Raw genomic sequence first — 27,805 nt, 5'->3', positions numbered from 1 at the left:
CCGGGAGAGAAAGAGAGAAGAGAGAAGAGAGGAGAGGGGGGGGGAGAGAGAGAGAAAGAGAGGAGGAGGAGGAGGAGGGGGGGGAGAAAGAGAAAGAATTAAAGAGAGAAAGAATTAAAGGAGAGAGAATGAGAGAGAAAGAGAGAGGGAGAGAGAGAAAGAATTAAAGAGAGAGAGAATCAGAGAGAGAGAGAAAGAGGAAGAGTCAAAGAGATAGAGAGAAGGAGAACGAGTGAGACAGAGAGAAAGGGAAAGGGCGAGAGAGGAGAGTGAGTGAGAGAGCAGAGAGATTAAGAGAGAAATAGAGAGTGAGAATGAGAGAAAAAGGGCAGAGAGATTGATAGAGAGAGAAAAAGAGAGAGGGAGAAAGATAAAGTTAGAACGAGAGAGAGAGAGTGTGAGAGAGGAAGAGAGAAGGGAGCTGTTCCATCCAGCTACTGTAACCTGACCCTGCTACCTCAGGATCCCAGTGACTCACTGCACGCTGCCATCCCACAGCTGAGACAGGGAATGTTTATGTTTAGTTTTCGAGTCCATCTGGACTGGGGTTCCTCCCCTCCAGTCTCGGACTGGACAGTCTGATCTTTAAGTCTGGAAATTCCTAACATGTCAACAGGACCTCAAAATTCATTTTTTTTTAAACAAATCTAAGTCCCTTGATTTCCACTTGTGTGTCTGATGATGTGGAGGGTCCGTTTATATAAATTAAAAATATGGTTCATATGTAAAATCAAACCTCATTACTCCCACTCTATCCTCGCTACTCTACTCTATCCTATCCCATGCCATCCCCATGCCATGCCGTGCTGGCCAAAAGCCCAAAGTTAGACCTGACCTCACCTTAGTTGAAGTAATAAAGGCAATAGTGAGACAATTAGGACAGACCTCGGGCATTGTGTTAGCCTCCTTTATAATGGAAGGAAGGACCACATATTTGAATCTGTGGCGCCAATTAGAGAGTGGAGAGGGGAAAGAAACTAAAGGAAAGAGAGATTGAGACAGCGAAAGGGATCATTGAATCTCTTCTCCTAGAATGAAAGTGGCAACAGGTTCCTTTTAGATACATTGGGATTGTGAAAGACTTGGTGCATTGATCTGGGGGCAGGAACCAGATTGGATTCAGGTCCAATCCCAAGTGGAGGTTAAAGTGACCAACCTGTGGGAATCAGGAACCCTCCCACGTTCTTCCACTCAATCAGCAAGCTGTCAATCAGGGACATGAAGGACCCCAAGGACTTGGACCTTTCCTGTGCGCTGATCCAATATCTGAAATCCTTGGGAATCAAAGTCAGAAACTTGAAATACGACACGGTAAGAGGAGGACTTAAAAAAAAAACCATTTAATCATTTTGACCCGCTGAGTATTTCCAGCATTTTCTGTTTTTATTACAAGGTTTTAATTGCTTTGCAGAATATTGCAGATCTCTGTGTTGTGGCGCTGTGGTTAGAGCTTCCTCCACACGGTGTGTTCAAATTGAGGCCTTTTTAAAACACTGAAAATGAAACGGTTGCCCGGGGTGTCTTTTTTTTGTTGCAGAGTGCATGTACCCATTCCTGTGTCATTTCGCAATGCTGTGCGTTCAATTTCTCCTCCCTAATTGCTGCAGATTGGTTCATTTCAACCACAAAATGTTACTGAATGTGCGAGCTCTGCTGGCGAGTAGTGGAGTCCTGTGCTGGGTGGGGAGGAAGGGGAGAAGGTGCTCTGGACTGCCCATGAATATAGCAGGACCCTCTGGGCTCAGTTACCATCTGATGCTATCTCCAAAGACTCATGGTCATGCTGTTGGGTATAACACCTTTATAACAACAACTTTTGAACACATTTATGTAGCGCCTCATCGAACAGTACAGCACAGAAGGAGGCCATTCGGCCCATTGAGTCTGCGCCGGCTCTTTCGAAGAGCAATCCAGTTAGTCCCGCTCTTTCCCCATATCCCTGCAATTTTTTTCTCCTTCCAAGTATTTACCCAATTCCCTTGTGAAGGCTACTATTGATTCTGTATCCACCGCCCTATTGTCAAATATCCCAAGGTGCTTCACGGGAGTGTTAACAAACAAAATCTGACACCGAGCCACATAAGGAGATACTAGGGCAGATGGCTAAAAGCTTGGTCAAAGAGATAGGTCTTAAAGGAGGAGAGTGAGGTGGAGAGGTTTAGGGAGGGAATTCCAGACCTTCGGGTCTAGGCAGCTGAAGGCACGGCCGCCAATGGTGGAGTGATTAAAACTGTGATGTGCAAGTGGTCAGAATTGGAGCAGCGTAGAGATCTCGGAGAGTTGTCGGGCTAAAGGAGGTTACAGCGATAGGGAGGGGCGAGGCCATGGAAGGGTTACATAAGAACATAACATAAGAAATAGGAGCAGGAGTAGCCCATTCGGCCCTTCAAGCCTGCTCTGTCATTAAATAAGATCATGGCTGATCTTCGACCTCAACTCCACTTTCCTGCACTATCCCCATATCCCTTGATTCCCTTAATATCCAAAAATCTATCGATCTCTATCTTGAATATACTCAACGACTGAGCCTCCACAGCCCTCTGGGGTAGAGAATTCCAAAGATTCACCACCCTCTGAGTGAAGAAATTTCTCCCCATCTCAGTCCTAAATGGCCGACCCCTTATTCTGAGACTGTGACCCCTGGTTCTAGACTCCCCAGCCAGGGGAAACATCCTCCCTGCATCTACCCTGTCAAGCCCTGTAAGAATGTTGTATGTTTCAATGAGATCACCTCTCATTCTTCTAAACTCCAGAGAATATAGGCCTAGTCTACTCAATCTCTCCTCATAGGACAATCCCCCCATCCCAGGAACCAGTCTGGTGAACCTTCGTTGCACTCCCTGTAAGGCAAGTATATCCTTCCTTAGGTAAGGAGACCAAAACTATACACAATACTCCAGGTGTGGTCTCACCAGGGCCCGATATAATTGCAGTAAGATGTCTTTACTCTTATACTCAAATTGTCTTGTAATAAAGGCCAACATACCATTTGTTTTCCTAATTGCTTGCTGTACCTGCATGTTAACTTTCAGTGATTCGTGTACAAGGACACCCAGGTCCCTCTGAACACCAACATTTCCCAACCTCTCCATTTAAAAAATACTCTGATTTTTTATTTTTCCTACCAAATTGGATAACTTCACATTTCTCCACATTATATTCCATTTGCCATGTTCTTGCCCACTCACTTAGCCTGTCTATATCCCCTTGAAGCCTCCTTGCATCCTCCTCACAACTTACATTCCCACCCAGCTTTGTATCATCAGCAAACTTGGATATATTACATTTGGTCCCCTCATCCAAATCATTGATATAGATTGTGAATAGCTGAGGCCCAAGCACTGATCCTTGCGGTACCCCACTAGTTACAGCCTGCCAACCCGAAAATGACCTGTTTATTCCTACTCTCTGTTTTCTGTCCGTTAACCAATCCTCAATCCATGCTAGTATATTACCCCCAATCCCATGAGCCCTAATTTTGTTTAATAACCTCTTGTGTGGCACCTTATCGAATGCCTTCTGAAAATCCAAATATACCACATCCACTGGTTCCCCCTTATCTATTCTGCTAGTTACAACCTCAAAAAACTCTAACAAATTCGTCAAACACGATTTCCCTTTCATAAATCCGTGTTGACTCTGCCCAATCCTATTATTATTTTCTAAGTGCCCTGTTACCACATCCTTAATAATAGATTCTAGCATTTTCCCTACTACTGATGTCAGGCTAACTGGTCTGTAGTTCCCAGTTTTCTCTCTCCCTCCTTTCTTAAATAGTGATGTTACATTTGCTACCTTCCAATCCACAGGAACTGTTCCCGAATTTATGGAATTTTGTAAGATGACAACCAATGCATCTATTATCTCTATAGCCACCTCTTTCAAAACCCTAGAATGTAGGCCATCAGGTCTTGTGGTGTATTGGCTTTCAGTCCCATTCATTTCTCCAGTACTATTTCCTTGCTAATACTAATTTCTTTCAGTTCCTCATTCTCACTGGACCCTTGGTTCTCCACTATTTCTGGAATGTTTTTTGCGTCTTCCGTGAAGTCAGACAGACAAGTATTTGTTTAATTTCTCTGCCATTTCCTTATTCCCCATTATAATTTCTCCTGTCTCAGCCTGTAAGGGACCCACATTTACTTTTGCTAAACTTTTCCTTCTTGCATACCTATAGAAGCTTTTACAGTCTGTTTTTATGTTTCTCGCTAGTTTACTTTCATTCTATTTTCCGTTTCTTTATCAATTTCTTGGTTCTCCTTTGCTGAATTCTAAAATCCTCCCAATCCTCAGGCTTGCTACTCTTTTTGGCAACATTATGAGCCTCTTCCTTTAATCTAATACTATCTTTAATTTCTCTTGTAAGGCATGGGTGGACCATTTTTCCCGTGGTGTTTTTATTCCTTAAGGGAATGTATATTCGTTGTGAATTATTTCTTTAAATGTTTGCCATTGCTTTTCTACTGTCATATCTTTTAATCTAGTTTCCCAACCTACCCTCATACCTATGTACAGGAAACTTTGTGTTATCCGGAGGCTAAATGTCCGGCAAGCTCGAGCCACCGACAAAAATCAGGAGCCGTTTTGTTAGGTTTTTTTTCTTCTCGTGGCTTTTTTTTTCAACAGTCAGGCTCTGCAAAGTCTCTCTGAAGCTGTTGATAAGCGACAGAGATGCTTCCAAGGTACGGCCGACTGTTTAGAAGCTGTTGCTAAGCAACAGTGTTTGTTGCCAGATACGGAGATGAAAAGCTCTGTATGCTTCAACATTAACGCTGGTGTGTCCGGCAGTTTTGAGGGAACGGCAACAGCTCGGTCCCGTCGGTGCCGGATAGCACAAAGTTTCCTGTAGTTTGCTTTGTTCAGATTAAGGACCCTAGTTTTGGACTTAACTAAATCACTCTCAAACACAACATAAAACTCTATCATATTATGATCACTGCTCCCCAGAGGCTCCTTTACTACAAGGTTATTAATTAGCCCTGTCTCATTGCACAATACTAGATCTAAAATAGCCAATTCCCTAGTAGGTTCCTTGACATACTGATCTGGATAACTATCTTGAATACATTCTATGAACTCTTCCTCTGCACTATTACTGCAAATTTTGTTTGCCCAGTCTATACGGAAAGTTAAAGTCCCCCATGATTACTGTATTACCCGTTACATACATCTCTAATTTCCTGATTTTATACTCTGCCTGACACTACAACTACTGTTAGGGGGTGTATAGTCTACTCCCACTAGTGTTTTCTGCCCCTTGTTGTTTCTTAGCTCCACCCAAACTGATTCTGCATTTTGTTTTTCCGAGCCAAGATCCTTTCTCTCTACTGTCTTTATCCCCTCCTTTATTATCAGGGCTAATAATAGCCCCCGCCGCCCCCTCCTTTTCCATTCTGCCTGTCTCTTCTAAAAGTCAAATATCCTGGAATATTTAGTTCCCAACTTTGGTCACCTTGCAACAACATCTCTGTAATAGCTATTAAATCAAACCCATTTATTTCTATCTGTACTATTAATTCATCTATTTTGTTGCGAATGCTTCGCGCATTCAGATACCTTTTAGCTTTAACTTTTTTCCCTGATGTCACTTTAGTCACTGGTGCCCTATTAATTTTATTAATCTCGCTATCAACTTCCTGACCACTCTGCTTATCTTTACCCAGATCACTACTCTGCTGAACAGCCTTGACATTTCTCTCGCTGCTTTTAAATTTACTCTTTTTCCGAATCCTCCCACCCCTCCTTCATTAGTTTAAAGCCCTATCTACTGCCCTAGTTATTCGATTCGCCAGGATACTGGTCCCAGCCTGGTTTAAGTGGAGCCCATCCCAACGGAACAGCTCCCTCTTTCCCCAGTACTGATGCCAGTGTCCCACGCATCGAAACTAAGGATGAGAATTTCATAATCATTGCATTGCTGGACCAGTAACCAGTGCAGATCAGCGAGCACAGGGGTGATGGATGAACGGGACTTGGTGCGAGTTATGCTACGGGCAGCAGAGTTTTGCACAAGCTCAAGTTTATGGAGGGTGGAAGATGGGAGGTCACCAGGAGAGCGTTGGAATAGTCCAAGTCTAGAGGTAACTAAGGCATGGATGAGGGTTTCACCAGCAGATGAGCTGAGGCAGGGGCGGAGCCGGTCAATGATACGGAGGTGGAAGCATGTGGTCATGGTGATGGAGGGGATATGGGGTCGGAGGCTCATCTTGGGGTCAAATAGGACATCAAAGGTGCGATCGGCCTGAGACAGTTGCCATGGAGACAGTGGCTAGGGAACAGAGCTTGCGGTGGGGACTGAAGACAATGGCTTCAGTCTTCCCAATATTTAGTTGGGAGGAAATTTCTGCTCATCCAGGACTGGATGTCGGACAAGCAGTCTGACAATTTAGAGACAGTGGAGGGGTCGAGAGAAGCGACGGTGAGGTAGAGCTGGGTGTTGTCAGCGTACCTGTGGAACCTGACGTGTTTTTGGATGATGTCGCCAAGGGGCAGCATGTAGATGAGAAATAGGAGGGGGGGCCAAGGATAGATCCTTGGGGGACACCAGAGGTACCGTTGCGGGAGCGGGAAGAGAAGTAATTGAAGGTGATTCTCTGGCTATTACTGGATAGATAAGAATGGAACCAGGCGAGGGCAGTTGGCACAGCTGGGCGATGGAAGAGAGGCCTTGGAGGAGGACGGTGAGGTCAACCCTATATCATTAAAATGGCAGAAAAGTTGGCAAATTTGTAAGCTGAATCTTAGTACACAGCAGGTCTGTTAGTATTTGTAAGGAGCATCTCGTGAAGTGGTGCGCCAATAACAACCTGGCCCTTAACATCAAGAAAACCAAGGAAATCATTGTGGACTTCAGGAAGTCTAAAGGCGGAAGTCACACCCCCATCCACATCCATGGGGCTGTGGTGGAAAGGGTGGACAGCTTTAAGTTCCTCGGAGTCCACATCACGGAAGACCTCTCCTGGTCCCTCAATACCTCCTCTCTGGTGAAGAAGGCCCAGCAGCGCCTATATTTCCTAAGGAGGCTGAAGGGATGTAACCTGTCACCCCTGATCCTCTCTAACTTTTACCGCTGCACAATAGAGAGCATCCTGACGAACTGTATCACAGTATGGTATGGCAGCTGTAGCTCCTATGACCGGAAAGCCCTGCAGCGGGTAGTCAAAACTGCCCAACGCATTACCGGCACCCGGCTACCGACCATAGAGCACATATACCAGAAACGCTGTTTACGGAGGTCACGGTCCATCATCAAAGACCCTACCCACCCCAGCCACAGTCTGTTCGCCCTCCTGCCATCTGGGAGACGCTACAGATGCATTCGCACCCGTACGACCAGATTTAGGAACAGCTTCTTTCCCAGGGCTGTCATCCTACTGAACTCCACAAATAAACTCTAAAGCCTGCACATCTGCCAATGCACTTTATTATGGTTATGTTTATGTTAATGTATTACAAGCCAAATGAATGTTGAATGTTTAATGTCTTAATCTAAATGTACACTCTCGGGAGCCGCAAGCCTACATTTCGTTGTACTGCACTTGTGCACTAACAATGACAATAAAGTTGATTTATGATTATGAAAAGACAGAGCTCTAAAATCACTTATCAGACATAACATAAACATTAACCTGCCTTTTATGTTTTGGGATGTTGATTGACCTGGTATGTATTTCCATCATTGCAGTTAATTTTTCCCCATTTTGTTTGAACGGGAAACTCTCCCAGATTAATTTGAGTCCTCTCTTGCACCGTCATTCAGGCACCTGGATGTATCTCTGCCTTCAGGCCTCTTAAAATCCTTATTGTTTACCACGCCACATGGTCTGTGTCCTCTTCCTTACTGAGACACCCTTCGTTTGCTTCTCCCTCTGAACAGAGAGAATCTTAATCCTCAAACTCCCTCAATTTCACAGCTGTCAGCCGTGTCTCAGTGGGTGGCACCCTTGCCTCTGAGTCAGAAGGTTGTGGGTTCAAGACCCACTCCAGAGACTCGAGCACAAAAATCCAGGTTGACACTCCAGTGCAGTACCGAGGGAGCGCTGCACTGTCGGAGGTGCCATCTTTCGGACGTTAAACCGAGGCACCGTCTGCCCTCTCGGAAAGATATGTAAGATCCCACGGCACTATTCGAAGAAGAGCAGGGAAGTTCTCCTGAATCAAAATTTATTCCTCAACCAACAACATTAAAACCGATTATCTGATCATTATCCTCATTATCCCATTTGGCTACCACGTTTCCTACATTGCAACAGCGGCTAAAAGTACTTAATTGGCTGAAAGGTGCTATATACAGGAAACTTTCGATTTACCGGCACCTAAATAACTGGAAATCTCGGTTAACCGGCAAAATTCAGGAGTAGGTTCAGGTAACTTTTATTACTTGCCTTCCTCCATTTGTTGCTGTGCAAGGTTGTGGCTGCAGCTGTTGCTGAGCTACAGAGACGCTTGCAACTTGTGGCCATTGTTCTGAAGCTGTTGCAACAGGGTTTGTTGCTTTATACGGAGCTCTCGGCTCCGTATCTTTTACTATAGCGCTCGGTTATCCGGGATTTTTGATGAACCGGCACCACGTCGGTCTCGTCCATGCCGGATTTTAAAAAAAGTTTCCTGTAAATGCTAGTTCGTTCTTTTACACTGATTAATGTGTATATGTCCGCCTCAGTATCGAAACGGATCTTGCTAAAGTCACATCCCGTGTGACTGTGACAAAGGTAAACTAACCCTCCTCATCCTTCTCGACCTGTCTGCAGCTTTTGACAGATGATCTGGTCATTATCACGTTGCTGTTTGTGGGAGCTTGCTGTGTGCAGATTGGTTGCTGCGTTTCCCACATTATAACAGTGACTACGCTTAAAGTGCTTCATCAGCTGTGAAGCGCTTTGGGACGTCCTGAGGTCGTCACATAGGTCGTCGTCGTACGTGTCTTCATACTGTTCCCTTTGGGGAACTGTATGAAGTGGTGGAAGGATTTCTGGCCGCGATTAACGCTCCTTCCGTGACCGTAACCATCTTCGTACCAGCCATTAGGGTGGTTAGTCCTATGGCGGGAGGGTTTTACGGGCTCCCACAACCCATATGAGGGGGGGGGGGCACGGACGCAAGTATCCCGCTGGATGTCAACCCAGAATTTCGAGCCGGAGCTCCGACTCCACTTGCCGGGACTGTCTGGAGCGGGGTTCGAAACCCTACGCCTTCTGGCCCAGTGGCGGGGATGCTACCGCTACGCCAAAGGCCCACTCTGTCACATAGGTGCAAGTTCTTTATTTAACGGCTTAGATAAAGCAAGCCCAAATTGAGATACGCCAAGGGCAGCAGGACAAGAGGGCACAGGTTCAGGGTTGTGAAGGGAAAACTTAGGACAGAAGTGGTCGACAGTTGGAATGGGTTACCAGCAAGGGTCATTGAGGCCAGCGTGCTGGATTTATTTAGGAGACATCTGGATGCTGTAATGTCGAGGGGGTGGGGGGAGTGGTTGATATTTCGGAAGAATGCCATCCAAATGGGCTGAGGGTGATCAAACCCGACACCTCCCAAGATTGCGTGGCCCAGTTCCGCAGTCGGCTATTGAGCCAGCCAAAGGTGAGGCTGGTAGCACCCGTTTGACCCGACGTTATGAAACGGGTTGTTTCCAGGAACCAAGCTCTTTGGCCCAGACACAACCCAGTCTGTGCAGTCATTTATCAACCTTGATCAATTAGGCTTAAAAAAAAAATTAAAAAAAAATTGTTCACCGATAGAATAACCGAAACTCTGTGCGCTTAAATACCAATGATGATTTCTTAACTTCTTCCGAAATGTTTCCGAAAGATCTGGTCAGCAAGTTGTTTCACCTAGAGAATAAACAGCATCGACTTGCATTGATATAGCGCCTTTTAACGTACGGACATGTCCCAAGGCGCTTCTTAGGCACGGAGCCAAAAGAGGGAGCGATTAGGACAGGTGACCAAACGCTTGGTCAAAATGGTTAGTTTTAAGCCACATCTTTAACGGAGAGCGAGGTGGAGAAGCAAAGAGGTTTTAAGGGAGGGAATTCCAGAGTTTAAGGACAAAGGAAGTGGGGATGCGCAAGAGGCCGGAGTTGGAGGAACGCAGAGATCTCGGAGGGTTGTAGGGTTCGGAGGAGGTTGCAGAGATGGAGAAGAACGCCAGCCGAAATTCACCCCCATTGTGTCCAACTGATGAGGTCTAGATGACTGAGCCTGCTTCTTCAGGGATGGAAAGACCGCTCACCTGGCTTAGTGCAACGCAGTCCCCATCTGTCATGGCGAAAGAGCTCCAACGGACTTTAAAAGCTCCCCTTCCACCTTTCTGATAGGTCCAGAAAACATCGCATCGTGCTTGGAATTCTTCCGTGCTCAAGTAACCCGTGGACTGGGTGGGGCTTCTGCCAGTGTGGTTGTGAAATATGTTAGAAAGAAAGAACTTGCGTTTATCTAGCTGCCTTTCCCATCTTCGGGATGCCCCAAAGCGCTTCATTGCCAAATGAATTACTTTTGAAGCATAGTCAGTGTTGCAATGGAGGAAATGCGGCAGCCAATATGTGCACAGCAAGGTCCCACAAACCGCAATGAGATAATGACCAGGTAATATTAGTGATGCTATTGAGGGATAAATATTGGCCGGGACACAAGGGCGAACTCCCCTGCTCTTCTACAAATAGTGCCGTGGGTTCTTTTACGTCCAATTTGAGCCTTGGTTTAACATCTCATTGAAAAGATGGCACCTCTGATGGCGCAGAACGCCCTCCAGTGAGGTGTCGGCCAGGACTATGTGTTTGAACCTCGAGCGGGGCTTGAAACCACGACCATCTGACTCCGAGGCGAGAGTGCCACCAACTGCGTTGCTAGGAGACTTTGCAAGAGCAGCCTGGCGTGACTCACCCTCCTGAATTTTTTTTTTTTATGTCGCCTCACCCACCCTGTGGCTTCTGTTCACTGTGGCTTCTTCAGCGGCTTGCGGGCGTTGGGAAGAAAAGCATCAAAGCTGACCTGTGCCCGACTCCGTAACGCCATGCGGCAGCCTGGCGCCATGTGGACGCTGTATCTGCCGCTGCATGGCTGGGGTATACGCCGCAGCGCAGTCAGCACATTTTGTTCACGTCAAAATTCCGCTGGGCAAGTATTAAGGCATGAATGTTTAATAGGGATTCCATTTGCCTGCTGTTTTAGTCATGCTCCAATAAAATAATGACCAGTGCTGACGAAGGGTTTCGACCTGAAATGTTGACTCTATTTCTCTCTCAACGGATGTTGCCTGGCCTGCTGAGTTTTTCCAGCATTTTCTGTTGTTGTTTCGGATTTCCAGCATCCGCAGTATTTTGCTATCGTAATGACCAGAGGGAGGTCGTCTGAGTTTGTTGAGCATTCACACGCTCATATTTACACAGCGAGGTTCTAGGGGAATAAAACTTAAACTGATCTTAAAGGGATCAAATTCATTCCACATGGTCCCCAACTGAAGATTTCCGCTGCAGTTGACTTCCGCAATGCTTGGTTGGTGAGCCGCTGCTCCCAGCTGACCTGGGAACTGGGTCAGACCTCTTGTGATTGGGTGAGTCCTGATGGCAAAGAGCAAAGGCCATTGGTGCCAAGGAAAGGACAGCAACTATCTTCCAGTCACACAAAACACCCTACGATACAAAAAATTGGGTGTGTGGTGGATGGTGAAGAAGAAAGCTGCAGACTGCAGGAAGATATCAATGGACTGGTCAGGTGGGCAGAACAGTGGCAAATGGAATTCAATCCGGAGAAGTGTGAGGTAATGCATTTGGGGAGGGCTAACAAGGCAAGGGAATACACATTAAATGGTAGGACACTGAGACATGCAGAAGAACAAAGGGACCTTGGAGTGCACGTCCACAGATCCCTGAAGTTAGAAGGACAGGTAGATAAGGTGTCTAAGAAGGCATACGGGATACTTGTCTTTATTAGCTGAGGCATAGAATATACTTCTTAGGCAGTCCCTCGGAACCGAGGATGACTTGCTTCCACATTAAAAATGAGTTCTCAGGTGACTGATGAGTCCAATGCGGGACCTACAGTCTCTGTCACAGGTGGGGCAGACGGTGGTTGAATGGGACGGGTGGGTGGGGGGGCTTGGGTTGACGTGCGCTCCTTGCACTTGGCTTCCACTTGCTCCCGGCGAAGAGACTCGAGGTGTTCTGCGCCTTCCCGGATGCTTCTCCTCCACTTTGTGCGGTCTTGGGCCAGGGATTCCCAGGTGTCGGTGGGGATGTTGCATAGAATACAAGAGCAGCGAGGTTATGCTTCAACTGTATAAAACACTAGTTAGGCAGCAGCTCGAGCACTGCGTGCAGTTCTGGTCACCACATTACAGGAAAGATGTGATTGCACTAGAGGGGGTGCAGAGGAGACTTATGAGGATGTTGCCGGGGCTGGGGAATTTTAGCTATGAGGAAAGATTGGATAGGCTGTGGTTGTTTTCTTTGGAACAGAGGAGCCTGAGAGGAGACATAATTGAGATGTATAAAATTATGAGGGGCCTAGACAGAGTGGATAGGAAGGACCTATTTCCCTTAGCAAAAAGGTCAATAACCAGGGGGCATAGATTTAAAGTAATTGGGGAGACCAAACGCAGATTGGGTGACCGCTTTGCGGAACACCTCCGTTCAGTCCGTAAGGGTGACCCCGAGCTTCCGGTCGCCTGTCATTTTAATTCACCGCTCCATTCCCACTCGGACCTCACCGTCCTTGGCCTCTTGCATTGTTCCACGGAAGCTCAACGTAAACTCGAGGAACAGCACCTCATCTTCTGATTAGGCACTTTGCAGCCTTCCGGACTCAATATCGAGTTCAACAATTTCAGATCATAACCTCGGCCCCTATTACATTTTTACTTTTTTTTTCCACCCCTTTGTTTTGGGTTTTCCCTTCCCCCCCCCCCCCTTTTTTTTTTCTCTCTCCCACACGGCAGCTGTCTCCCATCCTGCCAGTACACTTCACATCGAATCTGAGCCGTCCTTTGTCTCCACTTGTCCTATTACCATCTCGTCTGGTTTTGAATACCTCTTAATGTCTCTGTTACTTCTTTTGTTCGATCGCAGCCCTGCCTTCCATCTATTTCATTTCATTTCCTTTCCAGTTTTGAAGAAGGGTTTTGACCCGAAACGTCGACTCTAATTTCTCTCCACGGATGTTGCCTGGCCTGCTGAGGTTTTTCCAGCATTTTCTGTTGTTATTTCGGATTTCCAGCATCTGCAGTATTTTGCTATCGTAAAGTAATTGGTCGAAGGATTAGAGGGGAGTTGAGAAGAATTTTTTTCACCCAGAGGGTGGTGGGGGTCTGGAACTCACTACCTGAAAGGGTGGTAGAGGCAGAAACCTCATCACATTTAAAAAGTACTTGGATATGCACCTGAAGTGCTGTAACCTACAGGGCTACGGACCGAGAGCTGGAAAGTGGGATTAGGCTGGAGAGCTCTTTTGTCGGCCGGCACAGACACGCTGGGCCGAATGGCCTCCTTCTGTGCTGTAATTTTCTATGATCGTGAGGTTGTTGCAACTTCCTAAAATGATTTTTTTTGGATGACATCTATCAAAAACTTTTTTTTCCCCCCTTAAAGGATCAGCTGCTTGAAGCTGGTGCCTTGTACCTTCCCGCAAATACAATCTCACATGATGATTATGGGTTGTGTGCCTTTATGATTAAAATTGTGGCATTGTATGCTGACATTCCAGTGTGCGATGCCAGAGAACATTGTAAGCTTTTATTACCGCCAGACTCGATTATTTCAACGCTTTCCTGGTCAGCTTCCCATCTTCCAACCTTCATCATGTGAGGGAAAACTTTTTTACACAGCGAGTGGCGAGGACCTGGAACTCGCTGCCGACGGAGGTGGTGGAAGCGGAGACACTCGATGTTTTCAAGGGGAGACTGGATAGGCACTTGAGGGAAATAAACTTGCAGGGCTACGGGGATAGAGCTTAGAAACATAGAAGATAGGAGCAGGAGTAGGCCATTCGGCCCCTCGAGCCTGCTCCGCCATTCAATGCGATCATGGCTGATCATCCAAACTCAGTACCCTGTCCCTGCCTTCTCCCCATATCCCTTGATCCCTTTAGCCTTAAGAAATATATCTAACTCCTTCTTGAATATATTTAATGAATTGGCCTCAACTGCCTTCTGTGGTAGAGAATTCCACCGGTTCACCACTCTCTGGGTGAAGAAATTCCTCCTCATCTCTGTCCTAAATGGCTTACCCCTTATCCTTAGACTGTGACCCCTGGTTCTGGACTCCCCTGCCATCGGGAACATCCTTCCAGCATCTAGTCTGTCCAGTCCTGTCAGAATTTTATAAGTTTCAATGAGATCCCCTCTCATTCTTCTAAACTCCAGCGAGTATAAGCCCAATCGACCCAATCTCTCCTCATACGTCATTCGGTCGATTATACTCGCTGGAGTTTAGAAGAATGGGACTGATTGGATTGCTCCACAGAGAGCCAGCACGGACATGATGGGCCGAATGGCCTCCTTCTGTGCTGTTATGACTCTAAATATGAATCTAATCCGGTTTTGGTTATTCTAGGAGAAGAAGTCTTCGAATGGATTGGTGTTCGGTAATCCACTGCATGTCCTGCCTCAGTACTCGCTGCCGGACGGGAATGGAAAGATTCCACGGTGAGTGGTTGTGAAAAAGCCCTTTACAGAACGATCTTCTCCCTTTTCCCCTCCTCTCCTGAAGGTGCTGACTCTCGCTGGGGAACAGTTCCAAAGGAGCCTGCAACCCTTGGAGGATTTGAGTACAGGAGCAAGAATGTCTTACCGCAGTTGTACAGGGCCTTGGTGAGACCACACCTGGAGTACTGTGTGCAATTTTGGTCTCCTTACCTAAGAAAGGATATACTTACCATAGCGGGAGTGCAGCGAAGGTTCAGCAGACTGATTCCTGGGATGGCAGGACTGTCGTATGAGGAGAGATTGGGTCGACTAGGCCTGTATTCACTAGAGTTTAGAAGAATGAGAGGGGATCTCATTGAAACGTATAAAATTCTGACAGGGCTAGACAGACTGGATGCAGGGAGGATGTTTCCCCCTGGCTGGGATTCTAGAACGAGGGGTCACAGTCTCAGGATACGGGATAGGACATTTAGGACTGAGATGAGGAGAAATTTCTGAACCAGTGGAATTCTCTATCACAGAAGGCTGTGGAGGCCAAGTCACTGAATATATTTAAGAAGGAGATAGATAGATTTCTAGACACAAAAGGCATCAAGGGGTATGGGGAGAGCGCGGAAATATGGTATTGAGATAGAAGATCAGCCATGATCATATTAAATGGCGGAGCAGGCTCGAAGGGCCGACTCCTGCTCCTATTTTTCCATGTTTCTATATAACTCTCCAATACTTTTCCCCGAGCGGCTGCCCTTCGCACACGAGTCTGGACAATGAGTTGTTGGCCAGTTATTCGACCGGTTGCAGCAGCGCTCGCTGGCCCAGCCCAGTCCCGATTTCCCTGAATAAATCCACTTTCCAACAGCAGTCGCCCTGCAAAATGTTTCCTTTTCAAGTATACAGGAAACTTTTTTTTATACGGGACCGACGTGGTGCTGGTTCATCAAAAATTCCAGATAACCGAGCGCTATAGTAAAAGATATGGAGAGCTGAGAGCTCCGTATAAAGCAACAAACCCTGTTGCTTAGCAATGGGTGCAGAACAATGGCCACAAGTTCCAAGCCTCTCTGTAGCTTAGCAACAGCTGCAGCCACACCCTTGCACAGCAACAGATCGAGGAAGGCAAGTAATAAAACTTACCTGAACCTACTCCTGAATTTTGCCGGTTAACCGAGATTTCTGGTTATTTAGGTGCCGGTAAATCGAAAGTTTCCTGTATATCCAATTCCCTTTTGAAAGTTACTAGTGAATCTGCTTTCGGGCCGTACTTCCCAGATCATAAAAACTCGCTGCGTAAAACATCTTGTCCACATCTCCCCTCTGGTTCTTTTGCCGATTATCCTCTGGTTACCGACCCTCCTGCCAGTGGAAACAGTTTCTGACTGAGAGCAGCTGGCTTGTCGGAGATCAGGGATTGAACTCGAGACCTTTCTGGTCCTTGTGGCTTATTACAAGACTGGTAATGGGGCCATTTGCACGTCTTAAAGAATTTGGAGTGGGTATCTCTATCGGCATTGCTTCTGTTTCAAAAAAAAAGAAAATCACTCGATCCCTCCACTGTTTGATTTGCCAGACTGCTTTTCCGACATCCAGTACTGGGTGAGCAGAAACTTCCTCCGATTAAACATTGGGAATACTAAAGCCATTTGGGGAAAAATTGGGTCGCGCCCCCTTTGGGGCGCTAACTTCGCCGGGGTGCTACTTTTAGCGCCCGAAAAAGTTAGCACCCCTGCGCCGGAAATTGAATGGTAGCGCCCCAAGCAGGAGGCGGGGCGCGACTGGAAGCGCCCCCCCCCCCCCTCTTGGGGCGCTCCCATTCAATATCGCGGCCAGCACCCCGCAGGAGGAGGCGAAAGGGGGCGGGTGCGAGCAGGCGGCCCCCCCAAAAAATGGCCGCCCGGCACTTGCCCTTGGCTTTGCGCAGCCGCAAGCGCAGCACGCTGACCCTGTTGGACATGGCGACTGGCGGTAGGTCAGGGGGCGCCAGCCAAGTGTGCAAGCGGGGCGCTGCGCACGGCAGCGACGCTAACGGGAGTCACAAAGCAGCCCGATTTTCTTCCCCCCCCCCCCCCCCCAACCCCTTGTCTTTGGCCCCCCCGCCACAAACTCTGTTCCCTAGCCCCCCCCCCCCCCATTCCAATCCTCTCCCTCGCCACTGCCACAAACTGTACTAGACTGTTCGCAACCTCGCCGTCCTATTTGACCCTGAGCTGAGCTTCCGCACCCATATCCTCTCCGTCACCAAGACCGCCCACTTCCGCCGCCGGAAGATTGCTTGATTCCCGCCCCTTCCTCCGCTGATCTGGTCCCTCATCCATGCTTTTGTTAGCTCCAGACTCGACTATTCCAATGCTCTCCTATCTTCCACCCTCCATAAATTTCAGCTCATCTGAAACTCGGCTCCCCCGTGTACTAACTCGCACCGAGTCCCGTTCAACCATCACCCCCCCCCACCCCAGTGCTCGCTGACCTACATTGGCTCCCGGTCCAGCAACGCCTCAATTTCAAAAAAACACTCCGTCTTGTTCAAATCCCTCCATGGTCTCGCCCCCCTCCCTAGCTTTGTAAACTGCTCCAGCCCCAACACCCCTCCAAGGACTCTGCATTCCTCCAACTCTGGGCTCCAGTATACCCAGCACGTCCTTCACCCCACCGTAGGTGGCCATGCCTTTAGCTGCCGAGGCGCTAGGCTCAGGAACGGCCTCTCTGCCTCTCCACCAATGTTCTCTGTAAGCTGTGCAGCCGCACGGCCATGCAACGCTCCAGGGAACCCGCGCAGCGGCTTGACAACAGAAAAACCGCACGTGTCCGGTATTTTAAAGGGGCCACGCAAGGCCAAACATTATTGGAGGGAACATTTCTCTCCACACCTCTCTCTCCTCCTTTAAGACGCTCCTTAAAACCTATCTCTTTGACCAAGCTGTGCTTATCTCCTTCTTTGGCTCGATGTCAATATTTGTCTGATAACGTTCGTTCCTGTGGAGCGCCTTGTGTCGTTTTACCACGTTAAAGGGGCAGGGTAAATGCAGGTTGTTATTCTTTGTTACATTAATCTGCTTCTTTTTGCGTTTATTATCAGTGGAGTTGTTTTAAATTTGTTCCTGGAATGTGGGTGGCGCCGGGAAGGCCGCACTTCTTGCTCATGCCTAGTTGCTGTGGTTATATTTAGACAGCGAGTGTCGTGGATGACCTCACTGAGGGGGGAAGTGGCCTTGATGTGACTGAGTGCGACAGTGTGAGGAAGCTGAACAATCGGCGGGAGAGAAACGTGCACAAGCCACGATCTTTTCTGTGTGTGTGTGTGTGTGTGTGTGTGTGTGTGTGTGTTCGTGTGTGTTCGTGTGTGTTCGTGTGTGTTCGTGTGTGTTCGTGTGTGTTCGTGTGTGTGTGTGTTCGTGTGTGTTCGTGTGTGTGTGTTCGTGTTCGTTCTCTGTCAGGATCAGTAACTCCTGGACAGAAATAGCGAAACAAATTGGAGAGATCTTTGGGACTGTTTGATCTTGAAGGAAAAGGAAGTTGTTGGGAAGGGTGGCCCCTGATGGTGAGTGCCCGCCATTTAAAGGGACCCCTGACCCTCGCCTCTGAGTCAGAAGGTCGTGGGTTCGAGTCCCACTCCAGAGACTTCACCACAAAATCTAGGCTGACCTTCTGGTGCAGTGCCGAGGGAGTGCTGCACTGTCGGAGGTGTTGCCTTTTGGAGACGTTAAACCGAGGCCCCGTCTGCCCTCTCGAGCGGACGTAAAAGATCCCACGACACCATATTGGCATGTCCACAACACAACATGCCACATATTAAGTTTAAGATCTAGCCTGTGATGTCAGACGAGGCTCTCTAGTTCAGCCCTCTTGAGGATCCCTGATTATAATCGCTCCACCATTGGTGGCCGTGCCTTCTGTTGCCGAGGCCCTAAGCTCTGGAATTCCCTGCCTAAACCTCTCCGCCTCGCTACCCCTCTTTCCTCCTTTAAGACGCTCCTTAAAACCTACCTCTTTGACCAAGCTTTTGGTCACCTGCCCTAATTTCTCCTTATGTGGCTCGGTGTCATTTTTTGTCAAATCCTGTGAAGCGCCTTGGGATGTTTTACTACATTAAAGGCACTATATAAATACAAGTTGTTGTTGTTGTTGAGGCAGCATTTGTTGGCTTGGAAACGAACTGCCGACCTGCCACTTGATCTAAGAAATGGTACCGCTGGGGTACAGAGCTAAATAGATAAGGAACAAAAAAGAAATGGGGACTTCATGATATGGAATGGCCAACTGGTTGATCTCTGTCTCTGTGTCAACCATAGCTCGGTGGCAGTGCTCTCGCCCCTGTCAGAAGGTCGTGGAGCTCAAGTCCCACTCTAGTGACTTGAGGGCAAAATCTCGGCCGACACTCCCAGTGCAGTGCAGAGGGAGTGCTGCACTGTTGCAGGTGCCGTCTTTCGGATGAGACGTTAAACCGAGGCCCCGCCTGCGCGCTCGGGTGGATGTAAAAGATCCCACGGCCACTATTTTGAAGAAGAGCAGGGGAGTTCTCCCCGGTGTCCTGGAGCCAATATTTATCCCTCAACCAACATAACAAAAACAGATTATCTGGTCGTTATCACATTGCTGTTTGTGGGAGCTTGCTGTGCGCAAATTGGCTGCCGCGTTTCCTACATTACAACAGTGACTACACTTCAAACTGTTTCATTGGCTGTAAAGCGCTTCAAACTGTTTCATTGGCTGTAAAGCGCTTTGGGACATCCGGCGGTCGCGGAAGGCGCTATAGAAATGCAAGTCTTCCTTTCATTTCATTCATTTTAAAGGGGTCCTTGATGGTGAGATTCTGCCATTTTAAAGGGCTGTAGAGATCCATCATCGTGCCTCTCTTCCAAGGTGGGATCAAACCTGGAACATTACTAGCCCTTTTTTTTTTTAAATAAACGATTATTTTGGACTTAAACATACCAGTTTGGCTCAGTTAGCATACTCTTGGGGGGTCATGGGTTCAAGCTGTTTGTGCTGGAGCACTTCATCTGCACCGGGGGTCATGTCTGTAATGATATCAGCAAATAGAGATGGTATTTGCCTGTTTGATTATGATGCCTTATCAGCATGTTTGCATGTATTGATTGCTTGTGCCTGACCAGAGAGGGCATGTGACCGAGACAAGCAAGGGAGTTTAGTTTAGTTTCAGTTTCGTTCTAGATGCATCACAAGCATCGTGTCTCCTGTAAAGCTGTATAAAGAGTTGAACAGACTTTAGATTAAAAGACATTCTCTTTCATAAATGTCTCGTCATTGAACCCACAAAGAAATCAATACATGGTGTCAGAAGTGACTGAAAGAGATGAAGAGAAAAAATCTGAAGTTAAATCAGCTCTCCACAAATTAGCAAGCCAAAAGAGAACATCGTTGCTTACCATTGGAGAATAGCTAACGAAGTGAAAAAATGGAAGGTTTACACCCACCGGCGACGCTTCAGTTGACCGGTAATGTGGCTGAAAATTGGAGGAGGTTCAAACAACGTTTGGGGTTGTATTTATCAGCAATCGGAGCTGACGAGAAAAGTAATAAAAGGAAATCGTCACTGTTCTTACATGTCGTGGGTGATGAAGCGCTGGAGGTGTATAATAACTTCACATTCGCTGCTAATGGAGACAAAATGAAGCTAGATAAAATAATGGAACAGTTTGTGGCCTACTGCATACCTTAACGTGACGTTTGAGAGGCACAGATTTTTCACGTGTACAGAAAACGGGTGAGCCTATTGATCAGTATGTGACTGAACTGAGAAACAGAAGCAAATCGTGTGAATTTGGGGGACTGACAGACTCGCTGATAAAAGACAGACTGGTGTGTGGTATTCCAGATAATGGTCTAAGGGAAAGACTGCTAAGAGAGCAAGATCTAGACCTGGGAAAAGCCATAGCACTGTGTAGGGCTACAGAGACTGTGAAGTTGCAGGCAAAGGAGCTGTTCAGTGACAATAGCTGCAACATGGATGCAGTGAGAAAGAACGGATACAAACCGTTTAACAAAAAGAGCGCCAATGTGAAAAAAGAGGTGTGGCCAGCGAACGAAAATGAAAGGGACAATCGAAAGACATGTAGTCGATGCGGTACACAGCATCCACCAAGAAAGTGTCCAGCATATAGTAAAACATGCAATAGTTGCAACAAGAACAACCATTATGCCCGTTGCTGTAAGAACCAAATGCAACAAAGCAAGGTCCATGCAGTAGATGAAAGCGACATAGAGGAGTTCTATGTAGATGTTGTGTCTGAAAACAAAAAAGAAGAGACTGGATGTTGACACTAAAAGTGAATGACATACACATTCCATTTAAATTGGATACTGGAGCACAAGTTAATGTGATATCAGAGACTGATTTTAAGAAAATTAGACCCAGACCAAAGATACATGGAATAAAAGTGAAAGTGACAGGATACTCAGGTACTGATATACCAGTGAAAGGAAGATGCATTGTCAAAGTAACACACAAGGACAGAGAGCACACGCTAGCATTAATCGTGGTGCCAAAGGATGTGCAAGCCATACTAGGTTTAAAAGCTTGTGAGAGACTGAACCTGGTAAAGAGAGTCCTCGTTGTGGAAAGCGAAGGAGAGACAGTCTATGATGAACCGAATGTTGCGTACACACCGGGTAAGCTGATGTATACAGCAGACACGTTGTCCAGAGCTGTTGACCCAGGAGAGCCCGCAAACACAGTGAAAAGACTGATGTACAAGGCAAAAGACAGTGGAACTGACTTCTACCAAAGCATGCTTGTATACCGCACAACGCCGCTCGAGTGTGGTATGTCACCAGCCCAACTCCTGATGGGACGTCGGCTAAGGTCAAACCTACCCATCCCGGAGAACCTCTTGAAAACGAAAGAGGGGGAGAAAGTGAGGAAGTTCAAAGAACAACAGAAAGAAAAGCAAAAGTACTACTATGACAGAGGAACACAAAACCTACCTGAACTCCACACTGGTGACCAAGTAAGGTTGAAAGACAAAACAAACACATGGACTCAGAAGGGAACTGTCCTGAGTGAAGTTCAACCAAGATCATACACCATTCAGACAGATGAGGGTGCTGTTCTGAGAAGAAATCGTCAAGATCTTCTCATGGGACCAGCCACAGCAGGTCAAGAGACTGATACTGGTGAACAACCTGATCACACAGCTGAGAACCAATCATCTGAGGCAACAACTCAGATTCAAGGACAATCAATCAGAAAATCCTCAAGACACGTGAAGCCTCCTGAGAGACTCATTGAGCAAATTTAAGGACTATTGTTATAGAAGGAAGTAATGTTATCTTATTCTTTCTTCAAGTTCTAGTGTATTGACATATTTCATGTGAACACACAAAGCAAGGTTAAAAAACCTTGATCATGATAATGATAATGTAAGTTCATTAAGTGTTACAGTTAAAATGCAGATTAATACAAAGAAAACCTGTTGTTAGTTAAAAGTAAAATACTTTTGTTTTAAGAAAAGGAGATGTAATGATATCAGCAAATAGAGATGGTATTTGCCTGTTTGATTATGATGCCTTATCAGCATGTTTGCATGTATTGATTGCTTGTGCCTGACCAGAGAGGGCATGTGACCGAGACAAGCAAGGGAGTTTAGTTTAGTTTCAGTTTCGTTCTAGATGCATCACTTGCATAATGTCTCCTGTAAATGCTGTATAAAGAGTTGAACAGACTTTAGATTAAAACTCATTCTCTTTCATGAATGTGTCGTCATTGAACCCACAAAGAAATCAATACAATGTCCTCTCAACTTTTCCTTTCAATGGAGGAAGTGTATGTTAAAAGTTCTGTAATCCAGTGAAATCTGTTGTTTTGGCTTTCTGCTTCTGTTTCTTTGTAACTTTTAATATTAAGCTGATTAGTTTCTAGCCTGAGCTAAAGAAAGAAAGAACCTGCATTTATATCGTGCCTGCAGCATCCTCCGGTCGCCCCCCCCAAAGCGCTTTACAGCCAATGAAGTACTTTTTGAAGTGGAGTCACTGTTTCAATGTAGGAAACGCAGCAGCCAATTTGCGCACAGCAAGCTCCCACAGACAGCAGTGAGATAAATGACCAGATCATCTGTTTTAGTGATTTGGTTGAGGGATAATTATTGGCCCCAGGACACCAGAGGAGAACTCCCCTGCTCTTCTTCGAAATAGTGCCGTGGGATCTTTCAGCCTGATCTAATAAACCAGGGATTATGAGTTCAAAACCCATCATGGCACTTTGAGAATTTAAATACAGTTTAAAAAAAAATCTGTAATTAAAAAGCTGGTACCAGTAAAAAGTGACCATGAAGCTGTCAGATTGCCGTATAGGTCCACCATGATCTCATTGAATGGCGGAGCAGGATCGAGGGGCTGAATGGCCTCCTCCTGTTCCTCTGTTTACGTCCACCTGAGAGGACAGACATAATTCAGTTTAACATCTCATCCAAAAGACGGCACCTCCGACAGTGCAGCGCTCCCTCAGCGCTGCCCCTCCGACAGTGCGGCGCTCCCTCAGCACTGCCCCTCCGACAGTGCGGCGCTCCCTCAGCACTGCCCCTCCGACAGTGCGGCGGAGACTCCCTCAGCACTGCCCCTCCGACAGTGCGGCGGAGACTCCCTCAGCACTGCCCCTCCGACAGTGCGGCGGAGACTCCCTCAGCACTGCCCCTCCGACAGTGCGGCGGAGACTCCCTCAGCACTGCTCCTCCAACAGTGCAGCGGAGACTCCCTCAGTACTGCCCCTCCGACAGTGCGGCGCTCCCTCAGTACTGCCCCTCCGACAGTGTAGCACTCCCTCAGTACTGCACTGGGAGTGTCTGCCTGGATTATGTACTCCAGTCTCTGGAGTGGGACTCGAACCCACAACCTTCTGACTCAGGTGCTACCCAGCTTCTATCCAAAAGTTGGGTGAATACGAGAGGCTCTGTCATTTTCCATTATCAAATTGCAGTAACAAAGCTTTTAAGCGATACTACATTACCAGCTAAAGTGTTGCATTAAAATACGCACTGGTTCATCGGGAGCGAGCGCTCACTTACAGGAATTGTCTTGAGTACTGAACTGAGAGATTGGACCGGATATTCCGATCCCTACGGGTTTTTACACGCTGTGTACCCACCCGTAGGGACATCGGAAATGCCGGTTTCAGGCATGCACAGCGCAGGTGCTGAAAACCGGCATTTCCGATCTGTCAAGAATGCTCTTGACAGATCAGACGCTTGCCCTGGAGAAGGGCCTCTGTGGGGGGAGAGTTCCGCTTTCTGCAGAACCTCCGCCCCAGAAAACCCTTAGAAATCCTACGCCTGGTAAAAGCAAGCGTGGTCTGCTTTTACCAGGATAAGGTTTGGAATTTTTTTTATTTTTTTCACTCATTTATCATTTAAAAATACTTTTTTAAAAAAGGTAAGTTTATTTTTAGCCCCGTAAAAAACTTAAATTTAATTTTTTGAAAAAATTAATTATTAAAATATTTAATTTATTGTACTTTCAACTAATTTTAAAAATGTGATGTTTTTAAATTTTATTTAATGTTTTACAGTGTTTTTGGGATGATCTCCATTCATATGTTTGACAGGTTTTCCTGTCAAGTGTATGAAGGGAGATTCCCTTCTTTGATTGGCTCCCCATGGCCCACGTGATCCCAGGGACGCTGCGAACTACCTACGCCTCTGGGATACGTGGGCCCTGCGCATTTCCAGTTTGGAGAGGCCCGGGAGCGGAAGTGTCCGCACCTCGGGTAAGTCCGTTGATTTTTTTTTTTCCAGATTGGTGGCCTCCGCACGCGGGAAGCCGCCGATCGGAAAATACAGGCCCAATATATCCTGTCAAACGCCTAGCTGTTGGAACAGTGCGATCTGGCTTCTTGTGATTCAGGTGGAGGTTAAAGATCCTATGCCTTGAAGAAGAGCGAGGAGCTGTGGCCACTGTTCCTCGATCGATTTACAGCCCCAAACAAACATGGCTGCTCATTCACCCCCTTGTCTCTTTGTAGCATCTTGGTGTGCAGAACAGCTGCCGTGTTTAGCTGTATAACAGGCGCTGCCCTTGAAACTAATTCACTGGCCCAAAACTTACTAGAGCGAGGCATCTCACGCCATGCGCTATTAGTTAGGTACTTTCCTGCACATTTCAGCTCAAATCTTTTGCGGTGTAACTAAAAGTGCTGAAGTTAAGCATGCAGGTGCAGCAGGCGGTTAAGAAGGCAAATGGTATGTTGGCCTTCGTAGCGAGAGGGTTTGAGTACAGGAGCAAGGATGTCTTGCTGCAGTTGTACAGGGCCTTGGTGAGACCACACCTTGAGTATTGTGTGCAGTTTTGGTCACCTTATCTGAGGAAGGATGTTCTTGCCATGGAGGGAGTGCAGCGAAGATTCACCAGACTGATACCTGGGATGGCAGGAATGACGTATGAGGAGAGATTGGGTCGATTGGGCTTATAACTCGCTGGAGTTTAGAAGAATGAGAGGGGATCTCATCGAAACTTATAAAATTCTAACAGGACTAGACAGACTAGATGCAGGAAGGATGTTCCCGATGGCGGGGGAGTCCAGAACCAGGGGTCACTGTCTAAGGATAAGGGGTAAGTCATTTAGGACTGAGATGAGGAGGAAGTTCTTCACCCAGAGAGTGGTGAACTTGTGGAATTCTCTACCACAGAAGGCAGTGGAGGCCAATTCATTAAATATATTCAAGAAGGAGTTGGATATATTTCTTGAGGCTAAAGGGATCAAGGGATATGGGGAGAAAGCCGGGGCAGGGTACTGAGTTTGGATGATCAGCCATGATCTCATTAAATGGTGGAGCAGGCTTGAGGGGCCGAATGGCCTAATCCTGCTCCTATCTTCTATGTTTCTATGTAATGTTCCCTGTAATTTATTTTTGGGCTGCGCGGCCCGTTCAAAAGTCCGCGCGTGCGTGGTTTTTTTTTTTTCAATTAAAAGCTGGCTCATCGGCTGCGCGGGATCCCTGGAGCGCTTCGCGGCCGCGCTGCTTGAAGGGAAGATTGCTGGAAGTGCGAGCTGATAACGGGGCATCCGGGGACCTTGGTGAACGACGGGACCAACAATCTCTCTCCTTAACCCGTGAGGTTTAAGGATTGGGAGAGGAACGACAGCCAAATAGGAGCCAAATCAGGTACAGAAGGAGAAATAGAGAGGGAAAGAAAGGAAAAGTAAGCAAAAAAGATTAAAATTTGTAAATCTCCAAGAACAATTTACCACCTGCAGAAATGAGGCTCCACAGTTTAAATGGTTCCATTTCTGAGCCAGAGAGGTTGATTGGCACTGCATTGACAATCACCACATCGTGAAAGGTGTTCTTGCACTATTAATCAAGCCCTAACTTTCTGCGGAGAGTTTAATAAACAATTAACGTGCAAACCCAGCTAGTTCTTAAAGATAATGGCCCAGAAATTCGGGTCCCAACGCGTGAGTACGCGCTGGGTACTCCCGCGTAAGCCCACCGACAGTGCCGGTTTCGTGCACGCACTGCGCATGCGCGGGAAACCGGCACTTCCGTTCCACTGAAAGAAGGGGTTCAGAGGTGGAACGCGTGCGCCGGAGAGGCAGCGCGTGCGCATCGAACTTACGTTTTTTTTCCAGGTTTTTCCGGGAGGGTAAGTCTCCAGCAGTTACACTTTTAAAAAGCAGTCGCAAGGCCTGCATTTAACAAGGTAAGTGGTGAATTAATTAAAATTAAAACATTTTTTCCACAGGTTTATTATTTTTAAATACTTTAACGAAAGGTAAGTTTATTTTTAGCCCCGTTAGAAAATGTAATTAATATTTTCAAAAATTTAAATTATTGTTTAAAATAGTTATATTAAAAATGTGATAAAAAACATTTTATTTGAAATTTTAGTGATGTTTTGGGGCTTATAGCATTTATAGTTTTGACAGCTCTTCCTGTCAATTTTATGAATAGAGATTCCCTGCTACCATTGGCTCTCCATGGCCCACGTGATCCCAGGGAACGCTTCGAATTAACTGCGCCCCTGGGATACGCAAGCACTGCGCGCCGGCAGCTGGAGGAGGCCCAGGATTGGAATCCCACGCGGGCCCCACAGCTCAACGGCCGGCGCGGTAGGTAAGTGCAGGTCGGGGGCTTGCACCCGCGGGAAGCCCCGACCCGAATTTCTGGGCCAATGTGGGTGAGACACCGTTTGTGCAAAGTAAACGGGGGAGAGGCGTAAATCGAGCAGCAAGTTCGCAACTCACGGAGTATCTCAATCCCCTGAAGTTGCTGACCCATTTACGCATTAATAGCGCCGTGAGTCATTAACACGCCTCTTTTTTCAGCAAGACTTGGCCCGTTGTGTGTGAAGCGCATTGAGGCGTTTCCGAAGGATGTAATAAGGTGACGTTTCCAATCAAGTCCTTTTTATAAAAAAAAAAAAAAAAAATATATGTATATATATATATATAAATAAAATAAAAATTAATTTTGCTTTTTTGTTTTTGACTTTGGAGGGTTGTTGTAACTGAATCCGCTTCTCCTGACAGGTTTCTGGTGGAGGCCTGCAGCTTTCTAAGTCAGCACCTTCAGACCGAGGGCCTCTTTCGCAAATCCGGCTCCGCGTTTCGGATGAAGAATCTGAAGGTATGTCACTGGGCTTCGTGTGCGATGAGATGAGGGGCTCCCTGGTTGATTGATTGATTGATTGATTGAACGGGCCGAGGCACTGACGAGTGTGGTGCTGTGTCCAAAGTTGAGATTTGATTTCCCCCGATCGCTGCCGAGCTGTGGCAGGAGTTCGATAATTGATCCTCGTTACCTTGGCCCAGAGGGAGGCGAAACTTCCATTCCTGCAACTGGCCAGTGTTTCCTGGTGGAAATTGTGTCCACGTCTGACGAGGAGTCCCCTAACTGTCACTTATTCATTGACCTCACGTTCGTTCCTGTTCTTTGCAATCTTGGTGTTGTCTTGCCCTATGGCCTGTCACCTAGGCAACCATGAGCCTACAGAAAACTTTAATTAGACCTCAGTTCGAGTACTGTATTATCAGCAGTGTAGATGGTAGCTTAAAATTACAGAGAGATGTTAATAGATTAAGCGAGTGGGCAAAACTGTGGCAAATGGATTTCAATGTAGGCAAATGTGAGGTCATCCACTTTGGACCTAAAAAGGGTACTTTCTAAATGGTGAAAGGCTAAAAACAGTGGAGGTCCAAAGAGACTTGGGAGTGGTGGGG

General features: G+C 46.9%; 1 protein-coding gene across 1 annotated transcript; it reads left to right on the top strand.

Moving 5' to 3' along the window:
* Positions 1-825: 825 nt before the first annotated feature.
* Positions 826-27,805, top strand: LOC147096866 (inactive Rho GTPase-activating protein 11B-like). The gene is made up of 3 exons (XM_085973566.1): positions 826-1,311; positions 14,546-14,637; positions 27,116-27,805. Exons 1-3 carry the CDS (start codon positions 1,219-1,221, stop codon positions 27,243-27,245), a joined length of 315 nt encoding a protein of 104 aa, XP_085829692.1. The 5' UTR covers positions 826-1,218; the 3' UTR covers positions 27,246-27,805.

The sequence above is a fragment of the Somniosus microcephalus genome, chromosome 34 (assembly GCF_052327205.1).
Source record: "Somniosus microcephalus isolate GS21.2 chromosome 34, FLI_Smic_1.0, whole genome shotgun sequence".
Classification (NCBI taxonomy): domain Eukaryota; kingdom Metazoa; phylum Chordata; class Chondrichthyes; order Squaliformes; family Somniosidae; genus Somniosus; species Somniosus microcephalus.
This window is presented reverse-complemented; position numbering and strand designations above follow the sequence as displayed.